Source organism: Chiloscyllium plagiosum, chromosome 12 (genome assembly GCF_004010195.1).
Source record: "Chiloscyllium plagiosum isolate BGI_BamShark_2017 chromosome 12, ASM401019v2, whole genome shotgun sequence".
NCBI classification, from domain to species: Eukaryota; Metazoa; Chordata; class Chondrichthyes; order Orectolobiformes; family Hemiscylliidae; genus Chiloscyllium; species Chiloscyllium plagiosum.
The window spans coordinates 86,339,779-86,353,860 of record NC_057721.1 but is presented as its reverse complement, the minus strand read 5'-3'; the positions used below and the strand labels follow the sequence as shown (position 1 = coordinate 86,353,860).

The 14,082-nt window shown below is 40.8% G+C and overlaps 1 protein-coding gene across 4 annotated transcripts in view; it reads right to left on the bottom strand.

The window, feature by feature from the left end:
* Window positions 1-14,082, bottom strand: part of pomt2 (protein-O-mannosyltransferase 2) — a 230,678-nt gene that overhangs the window by 191,776 nt on the left and 24,820 nt on the right. For all 4 annotated transcript variants that reach the window (XM_043701478.1, XM_043701476.1, XM_043701477.1 and 1 more), the window contains exons 3-4: window positions 12,185-12,289; window positions 4,274-4,382 (exon numbers count right to left, since the gene is read on the bottom strand). In XM_043701478.1, the coding sequence (XP_043557413.1) occupies window positions 4,274-4,382; window positions 12,185-12,289 (214 nt within the window). The remainder of the gene's footprint in view (window positions 1-4,273; window positions 4,383-12,184; window positions 12,290-14,082) is intronic.

Genomic DNA, 14,082 nt, shown 5'->3' with positions numbered 1-14,082 from the left:
TCAAACCTGGGTCCCTGGTGCTGTGAGGCAGTGTTAATCACGGAGCCATCCTTGGAAAGTGCAATATATATAGGTAGAGCTGGGAAACAGTAAGGGGGAAAAAAATGCGAGTAGTGGGTTCTACATAGATCCCCAATCTGTCGGGGCGATGTTTGGAAAGACATTAAGCAAGACATTAGAGACAAATGCAATAAAGGAACATCTGAGGAGACTTAAATCAGCATTTAGATTGGAAAAATATCAAAATACAACAATCACTTTATTAACCAGCACCTATTGGACTAGGAGCATGCCAGTTGATCAAATGTTATGGAAAATTCTGGATACGCATAGCCACAGTAAACTCTGACTGCTCCAAAGTCAAATGTGTGCTGCTGGAAAAGTACAACAGGTCAGGCAGCATCGGAGGAGCAGGAGAATCAACATTTTGGGCAAATGTCCTTCATCAGGAATGAGACTGAGATAAATGGAGGGGGGGGGGTGAGGTAGCTCGAGTATGATAGGTAGATGAAGGTGGGGGTAATAGGGGTAGGTCGGAGAGGAGGGTGGAGTGAATAGGTGGGAAGGGAGATGGACAGGTGGGATAGGTCATGAGGGCAGTGCCAAGTTGGAAGGTTGGAACTGGGATAAGGTGGGGGGATGGAATGTGGAAACTGGTAAAATCCACAGTGATGCCGTGGGATCGGAGGGTCCCGAGGTGGAAGATGAGAAGTTCTTCCTACAGACAGTGGGTGGTTAGGGAGTGGCAATGGAGGCGGCCCAAGACCTGCATGTCCTTGGCGGAGTGGGAGAGAAAGTTGAAGTAGGTAAAAACAAGGACTGCAGATGCTGGAAACCAGATTCTAGATTGGAGCAATGCTGGAAAAGCACAGCAGTTTCGGCAGCATCCGAGGAGCAGGAAAATCAACGTTTTAGACAAAAGCTCATCAGGAATAGGGAAGGGCTTTTGCCCGAAACATCGATTTTCCTGCTCCTCGGATGCTGCCTGAATTGCTGTGCTTTTCCAGCACCACTCTAATCGGGAAAGTTGAAGTGTTTCGGCCATGGGGTGGTGGGGTTGTTTCTTTGACTAATCATGGTCGGACTTTCATATATAAAAAGGGAGACAGAGAGCCCTCCATGCCCAGGCACTCAGCTAGGCAAACCTCAAGCTGCTCGGAGATGAAACCAGTTCAGTTCAGTTGATGCACCCTCCCCATATAATTCAACAGACACGTGTTATGAAGTTGAAGGAGTGTACTGTATCTTTAAGAGTGAGTGAATGCTGTTTTGCACAGAGCTTACAAGCACCTGTCATATGATTAGCTAGCAGTCTCAGAGTGCACTGGAAAATTGAAAATATGTAACATTTGTCAGTGAAATGGATACCTGAGCTATGGTTGCTGTTTTGACAACAATTTGAACATTATCCAGTTTAAATTATGCCCCAGGATACTAACATCCAATTGAACTTGAATTTATTGTTTTTGCCAATCTCGAACCAATGAGATGATCCAATGTTTGGGGTATAAAGAAGCAGGCATTTTGAAAGTTATTCAGAGTAACTGCCATCGACAGTAACTGCCAGCAAAAAACTCTCCATCAAAAGGTATCTTTTTCATATGAAACATCTTTGCAGTAAAAGACAGAAGATGACCCAGGGAGATTTTCAGAAAAAAGATGGAGAACATCAGATACAACAGGCACTGTGTGGTTTGAAAATAAGTTGATGCAATTTTAATACAGGTTTTTATTGGAACTTTACATTGTTTAGAGTTGGAGGCAGATAATAAACAGTTAAGAGAAAGGAGTGCTTAGAGTTGTAAATAGTTGTTGTTTAATGTGCATTTTTAGAGTTAAGGAATAAATAGGTATTTTTCTTTAAACAGTGGAACTTGGGAGTTCTCTGTCATTCATACTTTAACAAATTAAGAAGCGAGTAGAGCTTTTCTGGGTGTTTGATTTAATTAGCAGAAGGGTTCACCACCAGGTCATAACACATGCAAAGTGAGCATAGCACAAAAAGATTTTGTGCGCAGCGTAACAACTCCATTATGAGCAGCATGCTCTGCATTCTGACTTTCACTGTGTACCCCTGCCCCACAGACCCCCACCAGCCACCTCCACAAACTCTGCTAACATTGCTGCTGTCTGGTTGTCTTGGTCCTCGGCCTCATTGGTTTTCTCACTCTGTACCACCTCCTCCTGTGCTCAGTTCAGCTTTCCTTCTTCACTGCTTCAGCAGTGTCAGCGATGTTGGCCATGCTTGCATTCTCAGCTTTCCTCTGCAGGTTTGGTGTCCTGATTTACAGCAGAAATATGCTGACATCGTAGTAGGTTGTGGCATTTGAGGTATATAATTTTTGCCAGTTTAATCAAGAATGCCAGTTAATAAGGCACCAGTTAAAACAAAATGTGGTTAGTGTCAATACCATGGATGAGGAATTCCTGGAGCGTGTCCAGCATGGTTTTCTGGATTGATATGTTGAGGACTCAACTTGAGAACAGGTCATTTGGACAGGGTATAGTTTAATAGGAAAAGAATAATTGACATTCCAGTTGTGCAAAGCCCCTGTAGATGTCAGAGTATAATCTGACAGAATTCCTCATCAAGGTGAAGAGTTACATAAAAAAAGACAAACAACTGCAGAGTCCAGAAATACGAAGCCACAATAAAAAATGCTAGAAAAACTCAGGAGGTCTGGCAGCATCTGTGGACTGAAAGCAGAGTTAACGTTTTGGGTCAGTGACCTTTCTTCAGAACTGAAGAATAGAACTCTATTTTGAAGAAGGGTCACTGAACCCGAAACATTAACTCTTGCTCTCCACAGATGCTGCCAGGCCTGCTCAATTTTTCCAGTAATCTTTTTAGTTGGAGTTTTTACATAGCTCATTCTGAGACTAGCTCCTAAATCCAAATAGAAGAAACTATGATAATATTTGGTGCGAGTTCATAATGATAGATTGGAGGATATTCTTTCAGAAGACAGTGGTTAGGCAGTGGCAAACATTCAAACAGAGCATGAGTGAACTCCGACAACTGTTCATTCCTGTTTGGGCCAAAAGCAGAAATGATGGCCAAACCATAGCTTAAAAAGGAAATGAGAGATGATACGCAATCCAAGGAAGAGGCCGGGGAAAAAAAGCAACAGACTGGTGGACTGGGAGCACTTTAGAGTTCAACAATGTAGGACAAAAGGATTGATGAAGAAAAGAAAAATAGATTAGGAAAGTCAGCTTGCAAGAAACAAAAATTAACTGTAAAAGCTTCTATCGATCTGTGAAAAAAAAAGTGAACGTGAATGTACTTCCTTCACAGTCAGAAACAGATGAAATTATTAATTGGGAACAAAGAAAGGGCTGACCAACTAAATACATGACCAACTAAATGCATTCACAAAGGAGACAAATAACATGCCAAATATTGGTGGGGAACACACAGGGTTTTGGGACAGGGAGGAACTGAAGGTAATCCGCATTAGTTACAAACTGGTGTTGGGAAAATTGATGGAATTGAAGGCTAACAAATTCCCAGGGCCTGATCATCTACACCCAAGAGTACCTAAAAAAGTGGCCCTAAAAACAGTGAATGCTTTGGTGGTTCCAACAGATTGGAGAATCATTAATGTAACCCCACTATTTAAATCTCAAATGAACCCGCCTCCTCCAACGCATTTGCAGGCAGTGCATTCTATCCTCTAACTACTTGTTCTTCGAAATAGTTTTTCTCACATTATCCTTACTTTGTTTGCCTAAATGCAGTAAACTGTATTTTGTTTGCAATTAAACTCACCAAAAGTGAACAAAAAACCATTATTCTTCTGGAAGTCTTTTAAATCACCATGACTACAGAATAATCAAAAATTAATCATTAAATCCCCTCAGATACACAGTAAAGACTTAGGTCGCTGGTTCAAAATCAAACCTCTAAACTCAAAAACAATTATGAAAATATGTGTAAATCACACAACCTACAACACAGTGCTAACTTGACTTTGCATCTGTCCAAATTCTTTTGCAAATCTGTTGTGGAACGGTTGTGGTACCTTCTGTTTTATTATCAGTAAAAAAAAAAAGATAGGAACAAAGAAGAACACAACCATATTGAGCAGACAATTGGTAATGAACTCAAAAGACAAAATTCTGAGGCCCTTCAGGAAAACTTTCACAGTTTACATTTGATTTTTTTCTTTAAAATATTCAATGCGTCTGTAACAGCACACACATCTGTACAACCATGCTACATGGCTGGAGACTGTGCAGCACAATCTTATAACATCAGTAAAATACTCACCAAAGATCAGCAGAACAGCAGCAAGCAGTGCAGCACAAAGTGAGCTAGAGAGCTCCAATACGATGAGATATGCAAAAGGAACCAGGAAAGACCCAAGGGTTGCACAGAGCTGTAAGATTTTGCGAGGGAAGATCACACATGACAGAGAGAACATGTAAGGAGAAAAACATGTTGAGAAACAGAGTCAGAAACTAACAGCAATCAATGTATATATTTCAAGAGATTGCCCTCTCATTCTAATACGACTGAAGTATGTAGTATTCAGTCAGCATGTAAATGATCAGTGAACCTCACTGGGTATTAAGCTTTTCATTGTTTGGGAGAGATGACAGTGCTGTGATAATGTGACTATACTATTAACCTTGAACATTATTTTGTGGAGAAGGGTTCAAATTTCACCATTACAGATGGTGCAACTTGAATTCGATAAAGGTTTGCAATTAAAAAGCTACCTTAGTAATGACCAATGTCACTAGATGGTTAAATTAAAATGTGTACAGAGGAATTTCAATTATCCGAATTTCAGATTATCTGAACAAGGTCACAAGATTCCGATGCTTGGCTAAATGGTGTTATCTGGCATTCGATTATCTGACTATACTATTAACCTATACTATACTCCCCGCTCATGTCATTCAGAGAATAGAGGTTCCTCTATCGTTTCTAGGAAAGTTAATGCAATCACAAAGATGGCTTCATATACTATTTGCAGACTGGAATATTGAACTGATGAAGTTGGTAGCATACCATTCTTTTGTGAAACTGATTTGGTAAAAGGATACTAGCAGTTACCATTGACAAAAAGGGCTAAGGAAATTTCCATTTTTGCCAAGCCCAATGGATTATATCATGGCCAGATTATGTCATTTGAATTTCAGAATGCTCCAGTCACATTTCAACAATTAATGAACAGAGTTATAGCTGAAGTGCTTAATTGTGCACAATACTTCAATGATATTGGGGTATATAGTAACACAATAAATATGCAGAACAATTAGAAAACCTGTCTAAACAATTACAGTTGGCCAGGTTGGTGACAAACCTAGCAAAACATGAATTTGCAAGACCAAGAAAGCGACATATTTGTGACATATTGTAGGGCAACGACATCCAAATCAGCATAACAGCGAGCTTTGATCGTCTTTCCCACCACTAAAACTAAACCAAATTTTATGGGATTTTCAGGAATGTGCAGATTTTATTGGAGATTTGTAATTAATTTAGCACAACAGTTGTATACTTAACCAACTTGCTACAAGACAGACAAAGATGGCAGGGTTAAGAGAATGGCAGGTGTCCCTTGAAAAGCTGAATGCCATCTTAAGTAAACCCACATTAAATGGTTTGTTAGACCTTGGTGCAAATAAACTACCAGTAGATAGTAGGGATTTTGAAGATGTGGGCAGTTCTCTTACTGACAAGGATGACAAGGCCGGAATGGGGATATCAAAGGATTACTTTTTAAAGCAGCTTCAGAAAAAACATTGCAGTGTAGTAAAGGAGAATTTGCAGTGTTGGCAGCTCACGAACACTTTCAAGTTTGTTCAACATGGAAACAAGGAGACCTTACTGATCATAATCTATTAACTGTTATGGAGACTACTTAAGACCAATATTCAGCGATCATTCTGTTGAAATTTGTTATTGCAACCTCCTGGCATAAAAATTTTACATTTCAGGGGGGAATAAAAATGCAATTGCTGATGCTTTATCCTGATTGGAACAGTTCACATTTTAAGAAAGTACCCAAGAATGTTATACAGTGATCAAAAATCTAGTGGGAGAAAGATTTACATGGCTGTGAGCTTTGTGTCATGTTTGCTGTTTAATTATTACTAACCCTGTCATGAAACACATTATTGAAATAGCATTCTTTGGAGGTTGGAGGTGCACTGAGACTATTTTTCCTTTTATTTTTCTAAGTTTAGGTTGAACTGTGTTGCAGTTGAGAATTGAAAAGAAACTGAAGATCAAAGTTCAAAGTGAAGAGAATAAAAGACTAATGTTTGCAGTTAGGAACAGGGTTGGAAAGATAGGCAGGTTAGTTACTGCTGTAAGGTAATTATGGATGATTTTGCTCAGGGACTGGCAGCTGGTTGGAGATCAATCAAAAGAGAACAGTGCTGGCCAGCCAACCACAGAAAATGTTGACTGAGATTTTTGGGCAAGAGGCAGTTTTGTTTTAGAAGCTGCCAGACTTGAAAACCTTTTTGTTTTACTTTGCTGTCTCTCATTTTCTCCAGTTATTAAATTGTTGAAAATTTGGGAAAAAATTAGCCAGTCTGAAAGAAATAAGTAACGCCTCCAGATGTCTAGCGGAACCTGTTTGCATTGACTATTGACTTCAGAATTCAAGCAAGATATACAGTCCTACATGAGCTGAAAAATGTGGTGCTGGAAAAGCGCAGAAGGTCAGGCAGCATCCAAGAAGCAGGAGAATCGACATTTCAGGCATAAGCCCTTCTCTCATTCCTGAAGAAGGGACACATTTTTCAGCTCATACAGTCCTACATGCCTATAATACAACACATCAAAGGATTTCACGAAGGCTTGATTCGCATTGTTGAAACACAGTTATCGGCCTGGCAGATTTACAATTCTTTTAATTTCAAATTTACTGCATCCTTAAACAGTGTGTGTCTGTCTGTCTGTTAGTCAGTGTAAGAGTGGGGAGTTACATTTGAGGGGTAATGGGCCTAGACCTTAGGTACTCATTAGATTGCCTTAACAGAGACTTAGAAAGAGGTGGCGGCAGAAGTATTCGATCCCTTGGGTCTGCTCCGCTATTCAATATGATCAAGGCTGATCATTGATTTCAATACCCTAATTCCCACCCCCATAATCAATTGATCCCTTTAGCCACACGAGCTATATATACTCTCTTCTTGAAATATGAAATGTTTTCGTCACAACCACTTCCGCTGATAGTGAATTCCACAGGCTTAGAATTTTTCGATGAAGAAATTTCTCCTATCCTGGTCCTAAAAGATTTACCACTCATCCTTAAACTATGTCCCCTAGTTCTGGACTCCCTGGTCATTAGGAACATCCTTCTTGTTTCCAATCTGTTTAATCCTGTTATAATGTTATAGATGTCTCGGAGAGATCGGTGCCGCACCACCACCTCGGAAAGGCAGTCAACATCAAAGACCCTCTTACCCTGGTTATAATCTCTTCCGACTTCTTATGTCAGGCAGAAGGTACAAAAGTTTAAACACATATCACAGGTTCAAGAGCAGCTTCTTTCCAGCTGTTATGAGACTTCTGAATAGCCCTCTCAAATTTCAAATCAAATGTTGATCTTGCTTTTTGTGCACATTCTTTGCAGCCGTAACTTTCTATTCCTTTTTGGATGTAGGTTTACTCACGGAGCTGGAAGGTTCGTTTCCAGATGTTTCGTTACCTTACTAGTTAAGATCTTCAGTGGGCCTCAGGCGAAGCAATGCTGAAAATTCCTACTTTCTATTTATATGTTTGGGCTTCTTTGGGTTGCTGATGTCATTTCCTGTGGTGAACTCACTTCCTGTTCTTTTTTCCAGGGGCTGGTAGATGGGGTTTAACTCGATGTGTTTGTTGATAAAGTTCCAGTTGGAATGCCATGCTTCTAGGAATTCTCATGTGTGTCTTTATTTGGTTTGTCTTTGGATGGATGTGTTATCCCAGTCAAAGTGGTGTCCTTCCTTATCTGTGTGCAAGGATACTAGTGAGAGAAGGTCATGTCTCTTTGTAGCTAGTTGGTCTTCATATATCCTGGTGGCTAGTTTTCTGCCACCATGTAGTATTTGTTACAATCCTTGCACGGTATTTTGTAAATGACGTTAGTTTTGCTCATTGTCTGTATAGGGTTTTTCAAGTTCATTAGCTGCTGTTTTAGTGTGTTGGTGGGTTTGTGGGTTACCATGATGCCAAGGGATCAGAGTAGTCTGGCAATCATTTCTGAGATGTCTTTGATGTAGGGGAGAGTGCCTAGGGTTTTTGGGCATGTTTTGTCTGCTTGTTTGGGTTTGTTGCTGAGAAATTGGTGGACTGTGTTCATTGGGTACCCATTCTTTTTGAATACACAGTATAGGTGATTTTCCTCTGGTCTGCGTAGTTCCTCTGTGCTGCAGTGTATGTTGACTCGCTGAAATAATGTTCTAATTCAGCTTTGTTTGTGGGTGTTGGGTCCCCACGCACTCACTGCCTCCCCTTTTAACTAGTTAAAAGCAGCCCGAGTAGCACTAACTAATCTCCCTGTAGGAATACTGGCTCCCTTCTAACTCCAGTGGATCCCATCCCTCTTATATAGATCATTTCTTACCCTGAAGAGATCCCAATGGTCCAAAAAATGTGAATCCTTGCCCAATGAACCAGCTCCTCAGCTATGCATTAATCTGCTCTATCCTCCTATTGCTATCTCACTAGCCCTTGGCCCTGTAGTAGTCCAGATATTACTATCCTCGAGGACCTAACTTCCTGCCTAATTGCTCCATATTTCCAGTGCAGAATCTGTTTTCCTGAGCTATGTCATTGGTACCAATATACACAACGACCTGTTGCTGGTCTCTCTCCCCTTTCAGAATATTGTGCACCCACTCATTAACCCCAACACCAGGGAGGTAACACACGATCCTAATGTCGCATTGCCAGCTGCAGAAACATCTGTCTGTGCCCCAGACGACTGTCCCCTATTATAATTGATTACCTGGAACCTGACATACCTCTTGTTACATTAGTGCCAGTCACGGTACCAGAAACCTGGCTGTGTGTTCAGTACTCCACTAAAACACCATCTATTCAGCCATCCCCCCCTCCACCCCCCTAACTGTATCCAAAGCTGCATACCTGTCTGAAATGGGATAGCTACGGGAGACTCCTTCACTACCTGGCTATCTCTCCTACCACTTCTCGCAGTCAACCATCTTACCTAACTGTATCTGCAGTGTCTCTGCCTTCCTAAAACTGCCATGCATTACACCCCCAAACTCGTAAACTCGTCATTGCCTCTAACCGTTGCTCCAAATGATCCATGCGGCCCGATAGGATTTGCAACCAAAAACACTTCCTTTAGACACAGACTCCACGAACATTCAAAATCTGCCTGATCTCCTACACCTCAGTGGAAAAGCAAATCACCTTACGAAAAGCCATTCCTGCCTCTAACAATGCAGAGATTCAGAAACTAAAAAAAATGCAACATACTTTGCTGAAAAAATGCAGCATAAAGTGCCTCTGAAACTCCTTGCCACAGAACTGTGGGGGCAGAGCCCTTGTGTATACTGAAGGCCGAGGTAGATTGATTCTTTAGGGGAATCAAGGATCATAGGGAAAGAGGGGAATGGCGGGCATAAGCAATCTTGGATCAGCAATGATCCCATTGAATGAGGGTGCAGAGTTGAGGGGCTAAAGGGGTGTACTCATGTTCCTTTTCCTGAAGAGTCTTAAATCTAGGCTTTTTGGTTCTCAATCTTTCCATCAAAGCAAACAACCTATTCCATGTACACTGTCCACACTCATGATTTTGAATACGTCTTAGTTTCTCAAATCTCCTCCCAATTTTTTCTTCGGCTGAAGAAACACAGTCTCAACTTCTCCATCTAACTGAAGTTCTCTCTAATCTCTGGGGCCATTCTCATAAATGTTTTATGCATTCCGCCTAATACCTTCTTTCCTAAAGTGTGGAGTCAGTAGCTGAAAATGTGTTGCTGGAAAAGCACAGCAGGTCAGGCAGCATCCAAGGAGCAGGAGAATCGACGTTTCAGGCATGAGCCCTTCTGCAGGAATGGATGCTGCCTGACCTGCTGTGCTTTTCCAGCAACACATTTTCAGCTCTGATCTCCAGCATCTGCAGCTCTCACTTTCTCCTGTGGAGTCAGTAGGTCAGCTGAGTCTGAACTAGTGCTTTATACAAATTTATCACAACTCCTTTGCTTTGTAACATGTGGCCCTACCAATGAAACTGTGTGCTGTCTGCTTTTTAAACTGTGCACCAGAACTGCCCTGTCACCTTCAAGACTTATTCACGTGTGTGTTCAGGTCCCTCTGCTCATGCAGCACCTTCAGAATTTTATCTTTATCTACTAGATCTCCATGTCGCTCCCACTAAAACAAATCACTTCATACTTCCCTGCATTAAATTTTAATCTGTCGCTTGTTTGCTCATCTTACCAGCCTTACTATATCCTTTTCAACTTCTAAAGAGCTCATGGTTCATAACACACCAAGTTTCCTCTCATCTACAAATGTTGAAATTCTGCCTTTTATACCAAAGTCTAGGACACTAACACATCTCATGAATAGCATGTGCCCTGGCAGGTGTCACTACAAGCCTTCCTTCAGTCCAAAAAACAACTGTCCAGCACAACAGTCAACTTGATTTCCGTGTTGCTACTGTTCCTTCTATTCCATTAACCCAGAACATAGAACATTACAGCGCAGTATTGGCCCTTCGGCCCTTGATGTTGCACCGACCTGTGAAACCAGTCTGAAGCCCATCTGACCTACACTACTCCATTCTTGTCCAAATGCCTATCCAATGACCATTTAAATGCCTGTAAAATTGTTGAGCCTACTTCTGTAACAAGCAGTGCATTCTACACTCCTACTACTGAATTAAGAAATTACCTCTAACATTTGTCCTATATCACCCCTCAATTTAAAGCCCTTGTGCTAGCCAACATCTGAGGAAAACACCTCTCACTGTACAACTCATCTAAACCTCTGATTATCTTAGATGTCTCAATTAAGACACCTCAAGTCCCTCAGCCTTTTCTCGTAAGACCTTCCCTCCATACCAGGCAACATCCCAGTAAATTTCCTCTGCACCTTTTCCAGTGCTTCCACATCCTTCCTATAATGCGGTGACCAGAACTGTACACAAGACTCCAAATGTGGTCGTATCAGAGTTTTGTACAGCTGCATCATGACCTCATGGCTCTGAAACTCTATCCTTCTACCAATAAAAGCTGACACACCATATGCCTTCTCAACAACCCTATCAACCTGGGTGACGACTTTCAAGGATCTATGTAACTGGACATAGAGATCTCTCTGCTCATCGACACTACCAAGAATCTTACCATTAGCCCCATACTCAGCATTCTTGTTACTCATTCATGTTTCTCACAGATCTGTTTTGTGGGACTTTTGGAATACAATACTATATCAAAAGTGGCACCCTTGTCAGTTCTCTTCACCACCTCAGTGCTTAGGAAAGTCAGCTAATCACAATTCGTGCTTAAATAAATCCATGTTAACTTTTCTGGCCCCAAGTTTGATTTTTTTTTAAAAAAAAATCAAAAACTGCAACATTAAGCATAAAGAACATTATTATTGCATCCAATAATGAGCACTTTTTGGTGTGCCTCACTTCTCTTCTTTCTGAGGGATATATGAACATAAGAACTAGGAGCAAGAGTAGGCCATCTGGCCCTTCGAGCCTGCTCTGTATCATGGCTTCCACTTACCCACCCTCTCACCATAACACTTAATTCCTTTACTGTTGAAAAGATTACCTGAGCTTGAAATACATTTAATGAAGAAACCTCAATTGTTTCATTGGGCATGGAATTCCACAGATTCACAACATTCTGGGTGCAGAAGTTCCTTCTCAATTCGGTCCTAAATCTGCTCACCCTAATTTTAAAGCTATGCCCTCTTGTTCTAGCTTCACTCACCGGTGGAAACATCCTCTACACTTTTATCTTATCTACTCCCTTCATAAAATTACGAATCTCTACAGGATTCCCCCATAATTCTTCTAAATTCCAATGAACATAATCCCAGGCTGCTCAGTCTCTTCTTGTAACTATGACTCGTATGGCTAAATATTCTTTTTGGACAATTTATTTTGCATTTCTTTTGGATTTTTAAAATCATTTTTCTTAGTGTTTATCCAGCTAATATTCTGTTTATCCAGCTAATACTTCTTACCGCTCTCATGCCATAGTAGTGGTGGTGGCCGTACTTGTCTCCAGGTTTTTTAAATGGGAAAGTACCATCATATCCAGTCAGATATCCTGCCAATCCAATTAACATCTAGGAATGCAAAAACAAAGAAACTGAATGAAGAGGAAGAGCAATTGAGTGAGGGACAAATGTGATCAAGGATAGCAAAGCAATTAAAAATAGTTATAAAAACAGAAATTGCTGGAAAAGCTCAGGTCTGCCAGCACCTGTGGAGACTCAGGGTCACAGAGATGTCAAGCACGGAAACAGACCCTTAGAATTAGATATCCTAAATTAGTAAAGTCCCATTTGTCGGTAGTTGGTCCACATCACTCAATCTCTGCTGTCTATACTTGGCATACGCTTCCTTCTTTTTCTTAACCAAACCCCTAATTTCTCTAGTCATTCAGCATTCCTTACACCTATCAGCTTTGCCTTTCACCTGAACAGAGACATACTGTCTCTGGACTCTGGTTATCTCATTTTGAAGGCTTCAAATTTTCCAGCATTCGCTTTACCTGCAAATATCTGCCCCCAATCAGCTTTAGAAAGTTCTTGCCTAATACCGTCAGAATTGGCTTTACCCCAAATTAGAACTTCAACTTTTAGATCCAGTCTGTCCTTTTCCATCACTGTTTTAAAATAAATATGATTACAGTTGCTTGCCCCCAAGTATTCCCCCACTGACAGCTCAGTCACCTGCCCTGCCTTAATTTCCCATCAGGGCATATTTTGCATGTTCTCTAGTAGGTACATCCACATACTGAATCAAAAATATTTCTTGTACACGCCCAACAAATTCCACTCCATCTAAGCCCTTAACACTATGGCAGTCTCAGTCTGTGTTTGGAAAGTTAAAGTCCCCCACCATAACCACCCTATTATTTTACAGCTAACTGAGATCCCCTTACAAATTTGTGTCTCAATTTACCACTGACTATTGGGGGGCATATAATACAATCCCAATAAGGTGATCATCCCTTTCTTATTTCTCAGTTCCACCTGGGCAATTTGAGATTACAGGTCCCTCCATTCACAATACTTCATATTTACTCATTCATAAATCCCTACTCAATCATTTATAAAACGCAGTTCGGTATTATATTTTACTATCACAAGATAGGCTAAATTAAAACAACCTATTACTGCAGTTCAGCAGAAACCCACAAGGCAAGAAAGAATAATGGGAGAATTAAATTAATTGAATCAGGGAAACTTCATTCAATCAGAATCAAAGATTCCAGCAACAACAATGATACAACGGGAACTAAAGAGAGCAGATAGGCATGACCATCTAGCATAGTAAAAGCTCTTGAACACACAGCGGGGTAATTGCAGAGCGTATACATATGGTCTAAATCACTTAACAGAACAGACAATTCTCATGTACCTGCCTGAGTCTGTCAGTTTCAAGTATTTTACAGAAAAAAAAACACTATCAAAACCATGGAAAGGAGAATCATTTCAATGAACTGATAACTGCACCCTGTAAATGTCAGGCACATGAGTGATCCACTAACTATACTGTGCAAATGTTAAACCTATTAATGTATTGACACTTGTATTCTGAAAATGTTGATCACATTAACGAGCTGTCTGTTTTGATATGGTATAAGAAAGCCACTTCCATTCAACGCCATAGCTTCAGCTCAGAAAGACAACTGGAGGCCTTTTTACTGTCTCTCACTCCATTCACGGTCTAAAAAAAAAAGGAACCTCAACACACCCAAATAACATTCCTGGACATATTCCCAGGATTATCCTCCCCAAGCACAACGATAATGTTATATCTTATCAAAAAGACCACTCCCCCTCCTCTCTTGACCCCCTTTCCATCTTTCCTGTAGCATTTCTATCACAGAACATTAAGCCGTCAGTCCAGT